The sequence below is a fragment of the Sus scrofa genome, chromosome 7, assembly GCF_000003025.6.
Source record: "Sus scrofa isolate TJ Tabasco breed Duroc chromosome 7, Sscrofa11.1, whole genome shotgun sequence".
Classification (NCBI taxonomy): domain Eukaryota; kingdom Metazoa; phylum Chordata; class Mammalia; order Artiodactyla; family Suidae; genus Sus; species Sus scrofa.
In genome coordinates this window covers 32,168,879-32,189,692 of record NC_010449.5, presented here as the reverse complement: position 1 = coordinate 32,189,692, position 20,814 = coordinate 32,168,879, and the positions used below count along the sequence as shown (strand labels likewise).

General features: G+C 41.1%; 1 protein-coding gene across 4 annotated transcripts in view; it reads right to left on the bottom strand.

Moving 5' to 3' along the window:
* KCTD20 (potassium channel tetramerization domain containing 20) overlaps window positions 1–20,814 on the bottom strand; it is a 49,032-nt gene that overhangs the window by 5,383 nt on the left and 22,835 nt on the right. For 2 of the 4 annotated variants that reach the window (XM_001929543.5, XM_005665922.3), the window contains exons 2-6: window positions 11,720–11,904; window positions 6,935–7,208; window positions 3,849–3,951; window positions 3,382–3,502; window positions 1,933–2,130 (exon numbers count right to left, since the gene is read on the bottom strand). In XM_001929543.5, coding sequence (XP_001929578.1) covers window positions 1,933–2,130; window positions 3,382–3,502; window positions 3,849–3,951; window positions 6,935–7,208; window positions 11,720–11,879 — 856 coding nt within the window. In that variant the 5' untranslated portion in view covers window positions 11,880–11,904. Of the gene's footprint in view, window positions 1–1,932; window positions 2,131–3,381; window positions 3,503–3,848; window positions 3,952–6,934; window positions 7,209–11,719; window positions 11,908–20,814 lie in introns of all 4 variants that reach the window. The other 2 variants (XM_005665921.3, XM_013977857.2) reach the window with 2 other exon arrangements.

Below are 20,814 nucleotides of genomic sequence, written 5' to 3'. Positions count from 1 at the left end.
TGGCTCTGGGTACTTCTCATGTTGCAGGTACAGCAAAACAAAACAAAAATCTCTGCTTATCCAAAACCACCATTAACAAAGCTAAAAAGACAATCAACTGGGAAAATATTTGCAACTCATATTGCAAATAGCTAATTTTGTTGAGAGAGTGGTCACAAACAACCTTTCTAAACCAACCACTAAGTAAAGGACAATTCAATTTTGTAATGAGCAAAAGGCATGATTACAGTTAACAGAAAAAGAAAACTGCTCTTAAAAAGATGTTCAGTCTAATTAATGAAATGAGAAATGCAACTTAAAACTCAAATGAGATGCTATTTTTCACCTATTACTGGCAAAGATAAAAGTTCAGGAGTTTTGGTCATGGCTCAGCAGCAATGAACCTGACTAGTATTCATGAGGACTAGGGTTCGATCCCTGGCCTTGCTCAGTGAGTTAAGTATCCATCATTGCTGTTAGCTGTGGTGTAGGTTGCAGACTTGGCTTGGATCTGGCTTTGCTGTGGCTGCGCTATTGGCTAGCAGCTGCAGCTCTGATTTGTTGACTCCTAGCCTGGGAACTTCCATATGCTGTGGGTGCGGCCCTTAAAAAAAAAAAAAAAAAATTCAGTAAAACTTAGTCTTGGTGAGGACATGGGAAATAAAAAACAATGTATGACAGGCTGCGTATAAACTGACTCAACCTTTATGGAAGATAATTTGGCAAATCTTATCGAAATTATAAAAGTGCAAAGCTTTTGACAGAAATTCCATTTCTAGGAATATTATTCTATAATCATACACATGTGTGAAAAGATGTTTAAAAAGATATTCATGAAGCATTATTTATAATTTACAGCTTAAATGATCATTAACAGGGCTGGTTAAATCAATTATAGCACAGTCATGCAAAACAGCCATAAAGACTGGAAGCTTTTAATGTAAGACATGATACAGAACAGTCTGTATGATATGGTCTTGTTTGGAAAAAGTGTACATAATTGCTCATGTATATACACTGAACAAATCTGGAAGGATATAAAAAACTGAGGGGAAAAAAAGAGTGGATGAGGCAGAGGTGAGAATAAGACTTTTTCAATGTCTATCTTTTTCTGTTTTCTGAGATCTGAATTAACACCAACTCAAAAGGATTTAAAAATGAAAGAGAGGAGTTCCCGTCGTGGTGCAGTGGTTAATGAAATCTGACTAGGTTGCAGGTTCGGTCCCTGCCCTTGCTCAGTGGGTTAACAATCTGGCGTTGCCGTGAGCTGTGGTGTAGGTTGCAGACTCGGCTCAGATCCTGCGTTGCTGTGGCTCTGGCGTAGGCTGGTGGCTACACGGCTCTGATTAGACCCCTAGCCTGGGAACCTCCATATGCCACGGGAGCGGCCCAAGAAATAGCAAAAAAAAGACAAAAAAAAAAAAAAAAAATGAAAGAGGAGTTCTCCTCGTGGCTCAGTGGTTAAAGAACCAGACTAGCATCCATGACGTGGGTTCGATTCCTGGCCTCACTCAGTGGCTTAGGGATCCAGTGGTGCCTTGAGCTGTGGTGTAGGTCAAGGACGCAGCTCAGATCCCGCGTTGCTGTGGCTGTCCTGTAGGCCGGCTGCTGTCGCTCCGATTTGACCCTTAGCCTGGGAACTTCTATATACCGCGGGTGCGGCCCTAAAAAAGACAAAAGACAAAAACCCCGAAAAACAGAGAAAAGAATGACACCACCATGAATGTCCTGCTTCAGCAGCGACACAGAGCCGGACACCGGGGGGAGCAGTGAGAAGCATGACGACGTTCACTACACTCCCCAGCATGACAGATCTGCGTCACTCCGATGAACTGAGCGGCCAGGGGAGCACTCATCACTGGCTCAACAGTCACACCAGTTCTGGGATCCGGCTGCTACTTGGGGCAGCACGTTTCTTACTGAAATCATCTACACCACGCAGGGGGCTCCTACTTTGGGAATATTCCTCCCCCATGGGTGGGGGGTGGTCTTCATCCCAGTCCACAGAATCCTCATCCGTCAGCACGACGATGTGGCACTCCCGCTCCCCTTTCTTGGCACAGCCCACCATGATGGGCAGGATCAGCTCTTCGAGGTAGTGGTCAAACTGCTTGTGAGCACCATCGTTAGACAGTTCATGCAGCAAAGCACCTGGGAGACAAAAGGGGGTGAACAGGCCCTCCACTCAAATGCAGGTACTACTGCAGTGAGAAGACCAGGAGCTAACAGCTCCTCTCATCCATGAGTGTTTCCTGCTCCAAGGTGATAATGAAGCCAATTTTGTTCGGTAAGTTTCACGTCTACTACTCTTCAATCTCCTCCTGTTTAACAAACCCTGAGCGTTCCCACCGAGGCGGTTTTGACCTGCAGTGTCAGAACGGAAACATTAAACCTACAAGAGACGGAACCATCATTTGGGGAAGACTCTTTACAGCTCTTCTGAAGACGCTCTGGACTGCGACTGCACAGAGTCAGAGTGCCACACAAGAGGGATCATCTCAAGTTCGGTGACACCAGGGGACTTGCTCTAAAGTGTCTACTAGACCCAGTATGGAAACCACACGCCCAGAGAACTTCAAGGAATATGCCGGGAAATGTATCATGAACCCCAAAAGATAAATTTTAAAATAATTTTAGGAAGTCTGGGTAACAAAACATGGAGTTGTAGCAGTTGTAATCTCAACTTTAATGTTTAGAGCTTTGAACAAGCTAATTTCTCCATCTTCTCATTTGTTAAATGAGATGATCATCCATCTTCCAAGGTTTAATTGTGAAAAGTCTGCAAGTTCACATCTACAAAGTACTTAAACACTAAGTTAATAATAATGGCAAACTGTAGGAAGAACCCAACCAATTTATGGTGTGTGACTGTTATTAGTGAGCCTTCTTATCTGAGGATCCGTATCCTTATTTGTTAGAGGTGAGGCACCAAGGTTCCAAGAGGGGAAGCAATTAGCTTGGTGACTGGCGGGGCCGAGCTACATTTGGAAGCCACTGCGTGTTGTCTTGCTGACTCCACTTCCCTCTGGAGCAAGAGAGGGAATGGAAAGGACCATGTCTCTGCCTCTGCAGGGAATTTTCTAAATTGATTTTATTGAAGTATAGTTGATTAACAATGTGTTAATTTCTACTGAACAGCAAAGTGATTCAGTTACACACACATATATACATTCTTTTTCATATTCTTTTTCATTATGGTCTATCACAGGATATTCAATATAGCTCCCTGTGCTATACAGTAGGACCATGCTGTATACCCATTCAACACAGAACAGTTTGCATCTACAGATGATGTTCAATTCACACTTGAAATGCTTTCTGTTTAGTAATAAAAAACGTCAATTCCAAGCAAACTCAAAGTTCAGCCTCTCAGATGCAGCTGACGGCCTCGCCTGTACTTACTCAGATCCTGACATCGGATAGTGTTGAAGTCAAAGTTAATGCAGAGATAATCGCACGTGTCTCTAAGGTCTGGGATTGAGATTCCATCAGGACAATTGATGATACCAGTTTTGTAGTAGTCCTGTAAATGGATTAGGAAGAGAAATGTAGGCAAAGAACAAATAAAACTTCCCTCTAACCCCCTCTCATTCCTGGTCCTATTAAAATGGTGGGTTACTAGAACCATCACCAAGTTGGTGGCTTATCAGATGGCAAAGTGACACCTGGCCATCCTGATATGTTTAACCACAACCTGATACCTGATCGAGCTCACATAAGCAAGGAGGACTTAATTAAAACAACAGAAAATAAAGGCAGTCATTAGACATGAAAACTCCCTAAGTTACAACAGTCTGATGGAATTCTCAAGGCTTCCGACCATGCCCGCCCCTGGGGAAGAGGACGTTAAGGAGAGGACCACCACATACCAGCACCGTTCGAAATACAGTTGCACTGATTCCTTCCGCAATCTCATATTCACCCTTCTCATTGGGCCGTGTGAAGTTGTACTCTCTTCCTGGTCCAAACATCCTGAAAGACACCAAGGCAACAAAGTCACCTTCTCCAGTAGGCTTCTTCACAGAAGAGACTTCCCTGGGCTTCACCTCATTCTAAGAAGGCTCCATTCTGCTCTCTCAGTGTAAGTTAAAAACAGGGCCCTGGGGCTCGCTCCCTATAAGACACACTCAGCCTTAGGAAACTTCCTTTGGACAGGAAAAGGCAGCAGCAATTGCTTTCAGTATTCATCAACATGTGCCCATCCGCATGCCAGCCTCAGTATTTCTGAGTCTTGCTTCTCAGGCTCTAAGCTGATGGATGATCTATCGCAACAGGTGCAGATATTAACGCTTTCCTTTTCCTGCTGCATTTTAAAGGCAGAGCTCTGAAAAAAATGCCCTCTTTCAATCCAAGGAGTAACGAATGATGGGAATTCCGGGTCAGGTGGAAAAGGAAGTTAGGTATTAGGGTGATCAGTAGTTTGACTAATTCAAAGAGACAGGGCTGCTCTGGGCATGAATTCAGAGGTCATGAGGGCATGAAAAGAGTCCTGTTTTTATATTCATCTCTTCCCATCCTTCCTCCCTCAGATCCTCTTCGATCCCCTCCAGCAAAACTGGCCCCAAGACCTCTACTCCTATTGCACTTCTGTGCAGAAGTTGTGGGATGAGAAGCCAGCACAAAGGACAGGGCAGGCAGCTGGCATCCAGGCAGCCCAAAGGGGACGCACTGCATTTCCTTCCTTAACCTGTCTGGAAGCCTCGCTGTTCACGTCTTCAAAACTGTTAATCCTCCACCCTGAACTGGCTGCTTTCCAAGTCACTACACCATACACAAGAAATCCATTCTAATAAAGGTAGTCTTTAAAGAATGCTGACATTTTTTTGGAATGTTCTGGTTGAAGTTAGCTGAGACAGCCATGAATCACAGCAGTGAATATGCCATAAATAAAATTCCCCAATCTATCAGTGGGATCTGAGCTCGGTTCTTCATCTAGACTTGAATTTAATCCATTCTCAACGTCTCAACTTGTCCCCCTTGCCATTAGTGATCCGCATTTGTAAGCTCATTGGCTAGGCTTCAAAACACCTTATGTGGCCAGAGGACAGAAAAAAACCTAAGAAACTCTCAGAATTCATGACCTTGGCTGACTTAGTTGATGAACCGCCTAGATAAAGGAATCTGCTTCCCAGAAGATGCTCGCCTTTCTTTCCCCAAGCGCTACTTTCAGAAGCAACCTACTTCAGACAGCCCACACTGAGGAATGCTTTTTAGGGGAAGTCTGGTTGGGGGGGTATGGTGCCCGTGATAACAAACAAGACTGAAGTCAGGACGTCAAGCCTGATAAAATATAGGACCAATTAAGAAAATGTCTTGGTGCTCCCGTCATGGCTAAGCAGCAACAAACCTGACTAGTATCCACAAGGATGCAGGTTCGATCCCTGGCCTCGCTCAGTAGGTTAAGGATCCGGCGTTGCTGTGAGCTGTGGTGTAGGTCACAGACATGGTCGGATCCCATGCTGCTATGGCTGTGGTGTAGTCCGGCAGCTGTACCTCCATTTCGATCCTTAGCCTGGGAACCTCCATATGCTGTGGGTGTGGCACTAAAAAAAAAAAAAATGCAAAGAAAATGTCTTAATGTTCTAGCTTAATCTTAATTCAGATGATTGAGAAATACATAGGTATGGCTCTGGTTAAAAATGGTTCATCATGAATTGATATGCATACGTTTAAGTATACATATACCTGAATAACTCAATTCCACTTAGCTTAAAATTCAGCAAATGAGTGGGGACCATCCTGATTTCTAATTCAGTTCAAATTAGTTCAACATCCTGAGTGAGGTTAGATCTTTCAATAAGATCCACTTCTAGGGGTCCCCGTCGTGGCTCAGTGGTCAACGAATCCGACTAGGAACCATGAGGTTGCAGGTTCGATCCCTGGCCTTGCTCAGTGGGTTAAGGATCCGGCGTTGCCGTGAGCTGTGGTGTAGGCTGCAAACATAGTTCGGATCCTGAGTTGCTGTGGCTGTGGCGAAGGCCGGTGGCTACAGCTCTGATTGGACCCCTAGCCTGGAACCTCCATATGCCACGGGAGCAGCCCAAGAAATGGCAAAAAGACAAAAAAAAAAAAAAAAAAAAAAGATCCACTTCTAAGTACTAGATGAAAATCTTCAAAAGTCAAATGTTAGTGTGTACACACACTAATCACTCTAGTCTTCTCCCGACCCACTGTGCCATGCTGACATCTGCAGTTGGCCAGAAAGAGGTCTCCTAACTCCCCGCCCAGACTCCAGGAGTGTTTCCTGGATGGTGCTCCTCCCCACAGGCTCTTCTTGTTGCCTCAACTCTAACCCTAAGAAGTTGAAGGCAGGAGACGATGAGAGGCGGGTAAGACTACAATCCGAATGAAGCAGCACAGAGAATGGAACATGAACAGAGACAGCAGTCGTCAAAACAAAATAGCCAGATACAAAGATCCAGTTTCAGAAAACCTGAATAGCGATGGAGGCATTAGAAACTGACACCATAACATCACTGCCAAGCATAATTGGCAATAGACGGAAGGCAAAAGGCTTTTCAGTAGATGGCTTTGATCTTGTGTAATGTGGAACTTCTGTATTTTTTTTATTGAAAGACCAAAACAAAGAAAAAAAAAAAGATACAACTTAGATATCACCTTATCCCAGGATCTTTGGCCTGTGGAACACAGGAAACCTTACTTTGCTGAGGTTACATGAATCATGGATAAAAGAAATTAAGTACTGGCTTCCGTTTTTGAGCAAGTTTATAGAGGAACTGGGAAAGAGATCCAATAGATTACGTTCTACAGCTCCCTACCCCAAAGTCAGCAACACAGCTAAGGCTTTCATCGGTTTTCCCTCTGTCTCAGAAGTATGAAGGTAGAAAAATAAGCAATGCAATGTTTTTATTCTCTCATCAAATGCCAGGCAAACAGCAGGTATTTCTATTCATAGAGAACAGAGTGAATTTGGAAGGAAATTATCATCAATTACCTTCCCAACATGGTATCCGGATGAGCAGTGAAAATTTGTGGATTCACAACAAAACGTGTGCCATCTACAAGCAGTGTCACTTTCTCTGGCGCCTGGGAATGAATGTTACTGCCAAAGCCCACAGTGCTATTTCCAAATCGCTCTGGAGCAATGAAGGGATCGTGGTTCCGTTTATTCCCACTTTGGAAGCAAGAGCCTTTGATGTCTTCAGGAAGCGGCATCATGTGAGGGAACTGAAGATTTGCTGGCTGAGAGGCATAGTCAAGTGAAAGGTCTGAAAGATCATACAAACAAACCAAAATAACTCCACAGCAAAAAGCCTTGGAGGGAAAATAAACATTGTCCTCTTCAAAGAACAAGAACAACAAAACAAAACAAAACAATCCCAAACTTTGTGTCCACAGGCAAAAGCTCTCACCTGGAGTATGTAAAGAAAAAACAAACTAAAACTTCATATTGGACCCCCGAGCTTTTTCATGTGTGTGTGTTTTAGGGGAGGGGGGAATGCCCACACTTTGAAATAAAATGATTGAAACAATTTTAAAGTAAACTACACACATGGTTAAAAAAAAAAATTAAACATTAGAGGGAGTTCCTGTTGTGGCTCAGTGGGTTAAGAACTCAATTAGTATCCAAGAGGATTTGCGTTTGATCCCCGGCCTCACTCAGTGGGTTAAAGGATCCAGTGTTTCTGCGAGCTATGGTGTAGGTCCTAGATGCAGCTGGGATCCTAGGTTGCTATGACTGTGGTATAGGCTGGCATCTCGGATTAAACCCCTAGCCCAGGAATTTCCATATGTTGCGGGAGTAGCCCTAAAAAGAAGAAAAAAGAAAAATAAACAATAACAAAAAAATATTAGAGAAGAATTTCTGTGGAAAACAAGCAATCCTCTGCCATACTTCTTAACCTCCCCAAGTCCTGTTTTATAGAGGCATCCCTTTTTTATTTCTGTTTTCACTTCTATCTTTAAATAACTCATATTTCCTGTGTTTTATTTAAGGAAGTTGATAACTCTGCCAAAACGATTCGTTTTTCACATTCTTAAAAAATGTTTCTAAATTTTATTTTCCAGAAAGGATAGTGATCTTCTTCAACTGTCACTTTTCCTAGAAATTCACTGAAAAAATGCATTGTTCATCATGCATAGGAGAATCCTAACATTACCAACACCATTTTTTTGAATAGGCAGGTCTTGCTCCCAACAGAAAAGTTCCAGTGCAAATGGCCTTGGTTTAGGATTTATTCATGGAATCTCAGTTTTTGTCCTAATATCACCAAAGAGCCATTTTCTTTAAGCGATTTATTTGATTTTTTCCAAACTTGATCCATCATCTGTAAGATGAAAATAATGTTCACTCCATCCACCTCATAGGACTGGTCTGACTTTATTAACTGAAATAAAGTATGTCAGAGGCTTAAAAATGTATAATACAGGAGTTCCCCTCATAGTGCAGCGGAAGTGAATCTGACTAGGAACCACAAGGTTGCGGGTTCAATCCCTGGCCTCGCTCAGTGGGTTGGGGATCCTGTGTTGCCATGAGCTGTGGTGTAGGTCAAAGACTTGGCTCGGATCTGGCATTGCTGTGGCTCCAGCACAGCCTGGCAGCTACAGCTCGATTCGACCCCTAGCCTGGGAACTTCCATATACCGAGGGTGTGGCCCTAATGAGACAAAAAAAAAAAAAAAAAAAGAAAAAAATTGTATAATACCACATCATGTACAACAGGCTTGAAACTAAATATATGAGGAGTTTCCATCGTGTCTCAGCAGAAACAAATCCAACTAGGAATCATGAGGTTGCAGGTTCGATCCCTGGCCTTGCTCAGTGGGTTAAGGATCTGAGTCCTCATCGTGGCACAGTGGTTAACGAATCCGACTAGGAACCATAAGGTTGCAGGTTCGATCCCTGGCCTTGCTCAGTGGGTTAACGATCCAGCATTTCCATGAGCTGTAGTGTAGGTCACAGACTCGGCTCGGATCCTGAGTTGCTATGGCACTGGCGTAGGCCAGTGGCTACAGCTCCAATTCGACCCCTAGCCTGGGAACCTCCATATGCCGCGGGAGCGGCCCAAGAAATGGCAAAAAGACAAAAAGACAAAAAAAAAAAAAAAAAAGGATCTGGTGTTGTCATGAGCTGTAGTGTAGGCTGGCAGCTGTAGCTCCAATTGGACCCCTAGCCTGGGAACCTCCATATGCTGCAGGTGCAGCTCTAAAAAGAAAAGAAAAGAAAAAAAAACCTAAATACATGAAATCCAGATGTACACAGAAAACAGGGGAAAGTATTTTCAAAAGGACCAGAGGATTCTTTTAAATAAGGAGTTCTCCTAATATATTTTAATGTAAAACAATGTGGTTTTTTTTAAATGAAAAATTTCAAATATATCAGAGTGCGGAGTTAATACAATATGCATACATCACCTGGATTTGGCTAGCTTAGTTAAAAATTTTCCCTTCAATCTTTGAAAGAAATAAAATGTTATAGATACAACTGAATGTCTCACTCCCACCTCTCATGTATTTTAAATCTGTAAACAATAATTCCTGAACAGGATCACTGCCTGTGACCTCTGGGAAATGAAATGAGGTTTTTTTTTCCTCACCCGCAGCATAGGGAAGATCCCAGGCTAAGGTTAGAATTGGAGCCATAGCCATCGGCCCACACCACAGCCATAGCCACTCCAGATCCTTAACCCACTGTGCTAGAGCAGGGATCAAACCTGCGTCCTAGGGCTCCCAAGAGGCTGCTGATCCCGTTATGCCACAGCAGGAACTCCCCTGCTTTCATTTTTAAGAATGGCATTTCAAGTGTTGAAAACCTGTCTTGGTGATTAAAGTGTTAATTGCTATAAGCTTGCCACAGCTATGGCATAGGTTGCCACTGCGGCTTGGATCTGATCCCTGGCTGGGGAGCTCCATATGCCACAGAGTGGTCAAAAAACAAACAAACAAAAAAAAAAACAATGAGAGTAGGTACCTAATTTTTAATTCAGTTCTTTAGAACATAGATTTTTGCCCTAGCAATGAAGCAATTATATTGGGTTGATTCCTGAAGGATGCCTCAGGACCCACCTTACTTAAATGCATGAGCAGGAAAGAGACTCATTGCATAAATTCTCCTTAATGGGCACTCAGGATGGCAATCACACTCTGCTTTTTTGTCAATTAATGTATATATAATAAGTAACAACAAAGCCTGGCCAGAAAGATAGGAGGTAGGGGACCAGGGTTTAAACCCAGCAGTGTGAGCCTGAGCAAGTTTCCTAAGTTTTTTGGTTTTTTTTAATCTCCTTTTTTGGCCACCCTGCAACATATGGAGTTTCAGGGCCAGGGATCATATCCGAACCACAGCTGAGACCTACGCTGCAGCTGCATAGGTCCTTTAACCCTCTGTGCCGGGCTGGTCACTGAACCTATCTCTTGGTGCTACAGAGATGCCATTGATCCTGTTGTGCCACAGGGGGAACTCCGAGTTGCCTAAGCTTTTGAAACATCAGTTTCTTCATCTATAAAAGGAGGATTAAGCTAAGGAGGGATGGGCAAACTTTCTGTGAAGGGCTAAAAAGTAACTGTTTGGGGCTTCGTGGGTCATAGTGTCTGCCACTATAACAGACAGCAGCCACAGACAGTATGCAAACAAATGGAGGGAGTTCAGTAATGACCTTGACTAGTATCCATGAGGACATGGGTTCGATCCCTGGCCCTGCTCAGTGGGTTAAGGATCCGGTGTTGCCTTGAGCTGCATGCAGTGTTGTTGCCTTAATCTGGTGTTGCTGTGGCTGTGGCATAGGCTGGCAGCTACAGCTCCAATTTTGACCCCTAGGCTGGGAATTTCCATATTCTGTGGCTGTGGCCCTAAAAAGCAAAACAGTATCAACAACAACAACAAAAACCCCAAATGGGCATGATGGCTGTGTTTCAAATTGTTATTTACAAAAACAGGCAGTGGTTCAAATTTGACCATAGTTTGCCACCCCTGATCTAAAAAATGTAAGTCAAGTTTCTAGCTCAGTGTGTGCTCAATGAACGGTAACTGCTATTAATGTTGTTGTTAGTTTTCACCAAAAGTTTTAAAGAACCTAACAATTTATCAAGAGGCTTCACATCCATTAACTCAATAATCTTCTAGCCGTGTGAGCTAAGAAGAATATTAATACGCTTGTTGTCTAGATTAAGAAAGCAGGGCTCAGAAAGATTAAGGATCTCATCCATGGTTATAGCTGGTAAGGAGCAGAGCTAGAATGTGAATGAGTCTTCTAACTCTAAACCTGAGACCATTTTTCTTACATCATTATTACCAAGTCAGATGTACCAAACTGATTAGATCAATGGAGATTATTATTATTATTATTATTATTATTATTGTGTGTGTGTGTACCTGTGTGTGTACTTCAGGGCTGCACTCGCAGCACACGGAGTTCCCAGGCTAGGGGTCTAACTGGAGCTGTAGCCACCAGGCTACACCATGGCCACAGCAACACCAGATCCATGCCGCATCTGTGACCTACACAACAGCTCATGGCAATGCCGGATCCTTAACTCACTGAGCGAGGCCAGGGATTGAACTTACGTCCTCATGGATACTAGTCAGATTCGTTTCTGTTGAGCCAAGACTCAACTCCAGTGGAGATTTTTTGTTAGTCAAAACTTTACATAACTTTGATATGTAAGCTAAGCCAATTAAATGGATATTTTATTTAGATTAAGAACATTTATGCCTTCTGGGTAGAACAGGTGCTCAGGTGTTGGAAATCCCTCCAAATTAAGTCAAGATCTAATCACCGTACCATCATTCCTGGGACCTAGAGGATAAGCAAGAGTCTGAAGACCAGAAGAAGCCAGGATATTTGCTTCTTTTTCCGGGGCCACAGCTGAGGCTTCATCCATGAGGCAGCTGGCCTCCTGCCGCAATGACCTGTCGCTCTCAGTGCTACGGTGAGCGTTCATCCTTGGACTGTGTATCCTGAGCTGTCTGCTGGAAGACAGGGACAGACATGATTTAGAACTCTCTCCAAACTACAGAAGAACAGACAACCCTCATGCTTGTTCTGAGAAGACATAACACCTTAAACATTTCTGTGATTTTATATTGAGAAGTGGGCTGTAATTCACTAAGAATGTTGCTAACAGATGTCAAATCCACTGACTTTGGCCACATTCACATTCAATTCTGCATATTAGATGGTGGTAAAATAATTTGGTGGTGTTTATACCACAATGACACATAAGGGGCACAGAATCCAATCTGTCAATTAAAGAAAACCAGCCCACATATTTTTTAAAAATTGAAATACATACACTCCTACAACAGTTAAGCACTAGGAAATGAGAGTCACAACTGTAATGCTAGTTCTAGAGTTGCAATCAGAAGTCACCTGCACTAAAAGATAAAACCAAAATTTACTTACAGTGTTCAAGTTCTCCTTTGCAGGTTCTCTCTTTCACTTCCTGTATATCAGGTTTATCCCAACCCCCACCTCAAAATCACACCAAGATGTCCCTGGCTAAACGGTTCTCTGCTCCAGTAGTGCACAACTGCGGTGAGCCCCACCACTCAGGTAAATACCACCATTCCCGGATCAACAGAAGGGAGGGGCCGCGATCTTTCTTCTAAGTAATCACCCCTGCCCCGCAGCCCTTCCACCCATGGGGGCTGCCCAACTGCTAAAAACGTTCCTGAAATTCACCACAATGAGCACTTTTTTTTTTATGATTTTTATCTTTTCAATTATAGTTGGTTTACAGTGTTCTATCAATTTCTACTGTACGGCAAAGTGACCCAGTCACATACGTACATATACACATTCTTTTCCTCACACTTTCCTCCATCATGCTCCATCACAAGTGACTAGATACAGCTCCCTGTGGGGTACAGCAGGATCTTACTGCTTATCCATTACGAATGCCTCCTCCCCCTCCCCCTTGGCAACCACAAGTCTGTTCTCCATGTCCATGAGTTTCTTTTCCATGGAAAGGTTCATCTGTGCCATATATTAGATTCCAGACATAAGTGATATCCTATGGCATTTGTCTTTCTTTCTAACTTCACTTAGTATGGGAGTCTCTAGCTCCATACATGTTGCTGCAAATGGCATTGTTTTGTTCTTTTCTAATGGCTGATTAGTATTTCATTGTGTGTACGTACTACATCTTCTTAATCCATTCATCTGTCAACGGACATTTAGGTTGTTCCACATCTTGGCTATTGTGAATAGTGCTGCTGTGAACATATGGGTGCATGTATTTTTTTGAATTGTAGTTTTGTCTGGATTGATACCCAGGAGTGGGATTATAGGATCATATGGTAGTTTTATTTTTTATTTTTTTTTTGTTTGTCTTTTTGCCATTTCTTGGGCCGCTCCCATGGCATATGGAGGTTCCCAGGCTAGGGGTCCAATCGGAGCTGTAGCTGCTGGCCTACGCCAGAGCCACAGCAACGCAGGATCCGAGCCGCGTCTGCAACCTACACCACAGCTCACGGCAACGCCGGATCGTTAACCCACTGAGCAAGGGCAGGGACCAAACCCGCAACCTCATGGTTCCTAGTCAGATTCGTTAACCACTGTGCCACGACGGGAACCCCAGGATCACATGGTAGTTTTATATTTAGTTTTCTGAGGTACCTCTATTCTGTTTTCCGTATTGGTTGTACCAATTTACATTCACACTAACAGTGTAGGAGGGCTCCCTTTTCTCCACACCCTTTCCAGCATTTACTTGTGGACTTATCAATGATGGCCATTCTGACTGGTGTGAAGTGGTACCTCATAGCAGTTTTGATTTGCGTTTCTCTAATAATCAGTGATGTTGAGCATTTTTTCATGTGCTTGTTGGCCACTTGTATATCTTCTTTGGAGAAATGTCTATTCAGGTCTTTCGCCCATTTTTCAATTGGGTTGTTGGGGTTTTTTTTTTTTTTTTTTTGCTGTTTAGTTGTATAAATTGTATATTTTAGAGATTAAGCCCTTGTCAGTTGCATCATTTGAAACTATTTTCTCCCATTCCGTAGGTTGTCTTTTTGTTTTTCTATAACTTCCTTTGCTGTGCAAAAGCTTTTAAGTTTGATCAGGTCCCATGGGTTTATTTCTGCGTTTATTTCTGTTGCCTTGGGAGACTAACCTAAGAAAACATTTGCAAGGCTGATGTCTGAGAATGTTTTGCCTAGGTTCTCTTCTAGGAGTTTTACGGTGTCCTGTCTTATCTTTAAGTCTTTAAGCCATTCAGAGTTTATTTTTATGCATGGTGTGAGGGTGTGTTCGTTTCACTGATTTACATGCAGCTCTCCAGTTTTCCCAGCACCACTTGCTGAAAAGACTTTTTCCCATTTTATATTCTGCCTCCTTTGTTGAAGGTTAATTGACCATTAGGTGTCTGGGTTTATTTTTGGGTTTTCTATTCTGTTCCATTGGTTTGTATGTTTGTTTTGGTACCAGTACCATTACTGTGGCTTTGTAATATTGCCTGAAGTCTGGAAATTATGCCTCCTGCTTGGTTTTTGTTCCTCAGGATTGCTTTGGCAATTCTGGGTCTTTTATGTTCCATATAAATTTTTGGATTGTTTGTTCTAGTTCTGTGAAAAATGTGTCATGGGTAATTTGATAGGGATTGCATTGAATCTGTAGATTGCTTTGGTGTAGTATGGCCATTTTTATGAAATGAATTGTTCCAACCCAGGAACATGGAATATCTTTCCATTTCTTTGAATCCTCTTTAATTTCCTTGATTAATGTTTTACAGTTCTCAGCATACAAGTCTTTCATCTCCTTGGTCAGGTTTATTCCTAGGTATTTAATTTTTTGGGGTGTGATTTTAAAAGGTATTGTTTTTGTACAATATTCCTTTTCTACTATTTCATTGCTAGCATACAGAAATATAACCGATTTCTGAATGTCAATCTCGTATCCTGAATTTATTGATCAGTTTGAGTAGTTTTGGTGTGGCGTCCTTAGGTTATATACAGTCCTTATAGTTCTATATATAGTATCATCTGCATACAGTGACAATTTTACCTCTTCTCTTCCAATTTGGATACCTTTTCTTTCGTTTGTCTGAGTGCTGTGGCTAGGACTTCCGATACTATGTTGAATAAAAGCGGTCAGAGTGGGCATCCTTGTCTTGTTCCAGATTTTAGTGGGAAGGCTTTCAGCTTTTCTCCACTGAGTATTATATTGGCAGTGGATTTGTCATAAACGGCTTTATGTTAACGTATGTTCCCTCTATACTCACGTTCCTTCGTGTTTTTTATCATGAATGGATGTTGGACTCTGTCAAATGCTTTTTTCTGCATCTATTGAGATGACCATGTGGTTTTTGACTTTTCTTTTTTTAATGTGGTGTATGACGTTGATTGATTTGGGTATGTTGAACCATCCTTGTGAACGTGGGATGAATCATACTTGGTCATGGTATATCATCTTTTTTATATGTTGTTGGATTCAGTTGCCTAAAATTTTGTTGAGAATCTTTGTGTCTATATTCATCAAAGATACTGGTCTATTAATTTTCTTTCTTGGTAGTATCTTTGGTTTTGATATTAGGGTGATGGTGGCTTCACAGAATGTCTTCGGGAGTGTTCCTTCTTCTTTAATCTTTTGTAAGAGTTTAAGAAGAATGGTATAAGTTCCTTTTTGTATGTTTGGTAGAATTCACCTGTGAAGCCACCTGGTCCAGGACTTTTGTTTGTAGGGAGTATTTTTATTACATATTCAATTTCATTTCAAGTGATTGGTCTGTTCAGTTGGTCTATTTCTTCTTGATTCAGTTTTGGCGGGCTGTTAAGTCTCTAGAAAGTTGTCTATTTCTTCTAGGTTGTCAAATTTGTTGGCATATAATTATTCATAGTATTGTCTTACAGTTTTTTGTATTTCTGCAGTATCCCTTGAGATTTCTCCATTTTTCATTTTGTTTATTTGGGTTTTTTTCTTTCCTCTTCTCCGTGAATCTGGCCGGAGGTTTGTCAGTTTTGTTTACCTTTTCAAAGAACCAGCTCTTGTTTTTATTGATTTTTTCTCTTGTTTTTCATTTGAATTTCTATTTTATTGATTTCCTCTTTGATCTTTATTTCCTTCCTTCCTTCTGCTGACTTTAGGGTTTGTTTGTTCTTTTTTTAATTCATTTACGTGGTGGGTTGTCAATTTGAGATTTTTCTTCTTTTTTGAGGAAGGCCTGTATCACTATGAATTTCCCTCTAAGCATTGCTTTTGTGGCATCCCATGGATTTTGAATAGTTGTGTCTTTGTTATCGTTTGTCTCAAGGTATTTTTAAATTTTGTTTATTTCCTAATTGACCCATTGGTTTTTTAGTAGCATGTTGTTTACTCTCCATGTATTCAGTTTTTTCTCTTTTCCTGTGGTTGAATTCTAGTTTCATGTCATTGTGGTCAGAGAAGATACTTGAAAAAATTTCTATACTCTTAAATTTGTTGAGGTTAGTTTTATGCCCCAGTATGTGGTCAATCCTTGAGAATGTTCCATGTTTCATAGTTTATACTGTACTGAATTTCACTTGGTGTTCTGGTGGAAGAATTATCTTACATCGCTAGCAATGTTTATGCATAAGGATTGTATAACACCATTGTAGGAAGAAGTTACATCACTAAGATGAGGAACATGTTTCAATAATCTGTATTTCCTGGAGTTCCCGTCGTGGCGCAGTGGTTAACGAATCCGACTAGGAACCATGAGGTTGCGGGTTCGGTCCCTGCCCTTGCTCAGTGGGTTAACGATCCGGCGTTGCCGTGAGCTGTGGTGTAGGTCGCAGACGTGGCTCGGATCCCGCGTTGCTGTGGCTCTGGCGTAGGCTGGTGGCTACAGCTCCGATTCAACCCCTAGCCTGGGAACCTCCATATGCCGCGGCAGCGGCCCAAGAAATAGCAACAACAACAACAACAAAGACAAAAGACAAAAAAAAAAAAAAAAATAATCTGTATTTCCTGACATAAAAACATGTAGAGGTGCCAATAAATACTTGTGACATGTATTAAATTTTGAATCACTGCAGAACCCATATTATTACATTTTGAGCATAAAGATGATCAGTTAGTCTGTTTTTTGTTTTTTGGGGCTTTTTTGCCGTTTCTTGGGCTGCTCCCGCAGCATATGGAGGTTCCCAGGCTAGGGGTCCAGTCGGAGCTGTAGCTGCTGGCCTACGCCACAGCCACAGCAACATGGGATCTGAGCCTCGTCTGCAACCTACACCACAGCTCACAGCAACGCCGGATTCTTAACCCACCGAGCAAGGCCAGGGATTGAACCCACAACCTCATGGATACTAGTTGGATTCGTTAACCACTTAGCCATGATGGGAACTCCCAGTTAGTCTGTTTTAACTTGCATAAAATATATAAATGATTCCTTTGAGAAAATGAGCCAATACATATGCCTAAAAACATAATTTTAAAGAAGAGATGCTTTCACAGTTGATAAATATCTTAAAATTTAAAGACAATGGCTCTTATGAGGCAAATAGAGGAAATAAAGTGAACATTCTATTGGAAAACCTGGTATGTGGCTTCAGCTTTTTCAGGATTACCCTTGCTTAGAGAAAAACATATTTATGTATTTATTAAAAAAAAATGCAGCCCCTTAAAATTGATCCCTAGCAATTGGTAAAGTCAAATAGAACCACCATTGCCTTCAAGTTTGATTCAGATGATGTCAAAATCAAGTGTGGAGAACAGGATAAAGTAAATCCATGAAACTGGAAAAAGCATTACCGACACTGGAAAGACCAAAAGGGGTTCTGCTTCTTTAAACTTAACTATTTTTTTTAATTACTCAATGAATTTATCACATTTATAGTTGTACAATGATCACTACAATCCAATTTTATAGGATTGCCATCCCACAACCCTAGCGCATCCCCCCACCCAAACTTAACTGGTTTTGAACTATGTTTCACTCTATCTACTTCTCAGCTCGTTCCTAGCTATTCAAAAACCAAGTTCAAACTTCTTTTTGCTGCACTCCAAAAGATCTCTTAGACCAAAACAAAGTAAGTTTGAATATGCTCATTTCTTGAGAATTTGCAGACTAGTTATAATGAGTGACAAAGTTTCATTATAAAAGTATATAATGAAAACAATTTCTTCCTAGTCTATAATACCAGGGCTCAAAGTTCAGTTTAGCTTGTATACAATGAATTAATAACCAGAAAGATATACTGAGAACTTAGGTGGTATATATCTCTAATGAGGAAAAAGAAAGTAACTTGCTGAGCACCTAACAAGCATTTTATTTGTACCTAATTTTTATTAAAAGTAATACATGAGTATTCCTTTCCAAAAAAAAAAAAAAAATCAAATCTTATAGATAAGGCAAGAAAGGACACTGGCACTTTCCTAGTGGCTCAGTGGGTTAAGGATCTGCCATTATCATTGCTATAGGAAAAAGGGGAGAAAAAAAAAAGACACTGATCATCATCCTCAATCCCAGTCACTTGTCCAAGTAACTATATCCTGACTTGCTTGGTATGAATCCTTTTATTTTTAAAAAATTAAAAAAAAAAAAATTAAAAAAAAAAAGTGTTCCCATTGTGGTTCAGCAGAAACTAATCTGACCAGTATCCATGAGGATGCAGGTTAGACCCCTGGCCTCACTCAGTGGGTCGGGGATCCGGCATTGCCATGAGCTGTGGTGTAGCTTGCAGAAGCAGCTCAGATCCTGAGTTGCTGTGGCTGTGGTGTAGGCCAGCAGTTGCAACTCCAATTTGACCCCTAACCTGGGAACTTCCAGATGCCATGCATGCAGCCCTAAAAATAAATAAATAAATAAAAATTATTAAAAAAAATAAATAAAAAATTGGGGGGACTGCGCCCATTGCATGTGAAACCTTCCCAGGCCAGGGATCAAATCTGCAGCCCGAGCTGCTGCATTATGCCATATCAACCTATTGAACCACAAGAGAACTCCAGTATGATCCTTTTAGACTTTATAAAACTGCTTTCATATACACAGGTACACTACAAAAACATATAGTTTAAAAAACCCTATATATTACATATATCATTCTCATTCTGTAATAAGTTTTTATAAATTAACATTCTTAAAATTCCAGTCTTGTTGGGAGGACAGATTTATTGAGCTTGTTCCTTTTTTTCTTGGCCACACCTGGGGCACATGGAAGTTCCAGGGTCAGGGATCAAACCTGTGCCTCAACAGTGGCCCAAACCACTGCAGTGATAATGCCAGATCCTTAACCTTCTACATATGCCACAAGAGAATTCCTACTTTGTTCCTTTTTAACTACTGTATAATAGTCTATGATTATGCTCTCCTCTCTGAATTTTTAAGTTCTTTCTAACTTAACTATTATAAACAGTACTTCAATGAATAGGATCAGAGTGTACTATGAAATTTGAGGAGAGGACCCAATTTGCAGGGTTCCCAAATGAACTTGGCTTCAGAACTCCTTTTTTTCAAGAAACCATCTCAAGATTAATGCTTAATGACAAACACTTTAAGAAATCACCTAATCCGACATTTCCCAAAGTCCCCTGTAAGTAAATTCCTCTATAATCCTAGAATGATAGAACAAAACTCTTTTGATCTATGAAACCTAAGAGGAAAATTGACAGACATCAAATTCTTCAACATAACCAGTGTAAACATGATAATAAGGGCCTGCTCCCCTTCCAGGATGGATGTTTCATTTGACTTTGAATGTATATTTTTATTGCCTACCATGTTCCAATTCTGTAACCATCCCCCAAATGAATCTTAGTCCTCAGAACAGATCTAAGAAGAAAGAAAGAAAAACAGAAGAAGAAAGAAAGAGAAAGAGAGGACGGAAGCATCAGCAAAGCACTTCAATAATCTAGGTCTCTTTGCTACTAAACTATTTGTGGCCAACACAGTTCTACATGTCATAGCAACGTACAACTGTAAGAACTAAAGGATCACAACACCCTGATACACCTAACAGTAACTTTAGAGACAGTTTCAGAAAAGAGCTAGGAGTTAGAAATATATTAATAATGGAAATAAGACTCTATAGCTGTGAAGCAAGCCTGCTCAAGCATCACTTCCACACAGTATGTGAAAGCATTTCAAACACTCTAAAGAGCTACACAAATACATATTTTATTATTTATTTCATAAGCCTCCAGTGAAGGCTCCTATTTTTTTTTTTTCAGTCTTGATTTTGCTGACCTGAAATAGCAAAACCATTCAGCATCATAATCTCCCCACCTTGGAAAATTTGCATACCATTTTGAGAGTGGAATTTTCTCCACATATTTTTTGCACCTACAAAAGGGCACAGTGGTTTCTCCCTAGAACATAATCATCTCAAGTATTTATCCAAAATAACCTCTAGTCTAATATTTTCTTTTTCACTTGCAATTTCCTCTAATCAACTTATTACGAAGAAAACAAGATAATGGAAATGTGATCCATGTAATTAAGTTTAGTATCTTGCAACTGAACTATTCAGATCTTGAAAAGCTAGTTGGAATGGGACTGGGGGCAATCAATCTTCACCTGGATCTATTTCAAGAGCACAAAGCTTTCAGGCTGTTAATGAGGGTAAGATCTTCTAAAAGGCAGGATCCTCTTACACCTAGGGCCACGTCTCCTCTCTGCGTAAAAGCTGGGTGGTAAAGATGAGGCAAGGTGCACAGAATTTGGTAAATGAACCAATCTACCCTTCATCTATACTCCATACTTGAATTCAGAAAGTTATTACATCTTTGCCAAACTTTCATTTCAGATTAACAAATCCTGATCCTTTCAGTATATTCTCACATGAAAACCACGACATTTCTTAAACTATTTTAACTGCCTATCACTGACTTCAGTCTGGTTCCATTAGGTTTTTTTCTTAGTGCACAGTAATGAGAACTCTGCTAATGTGTTCTATTAGAGGTGAACAAGTTTCCCACTT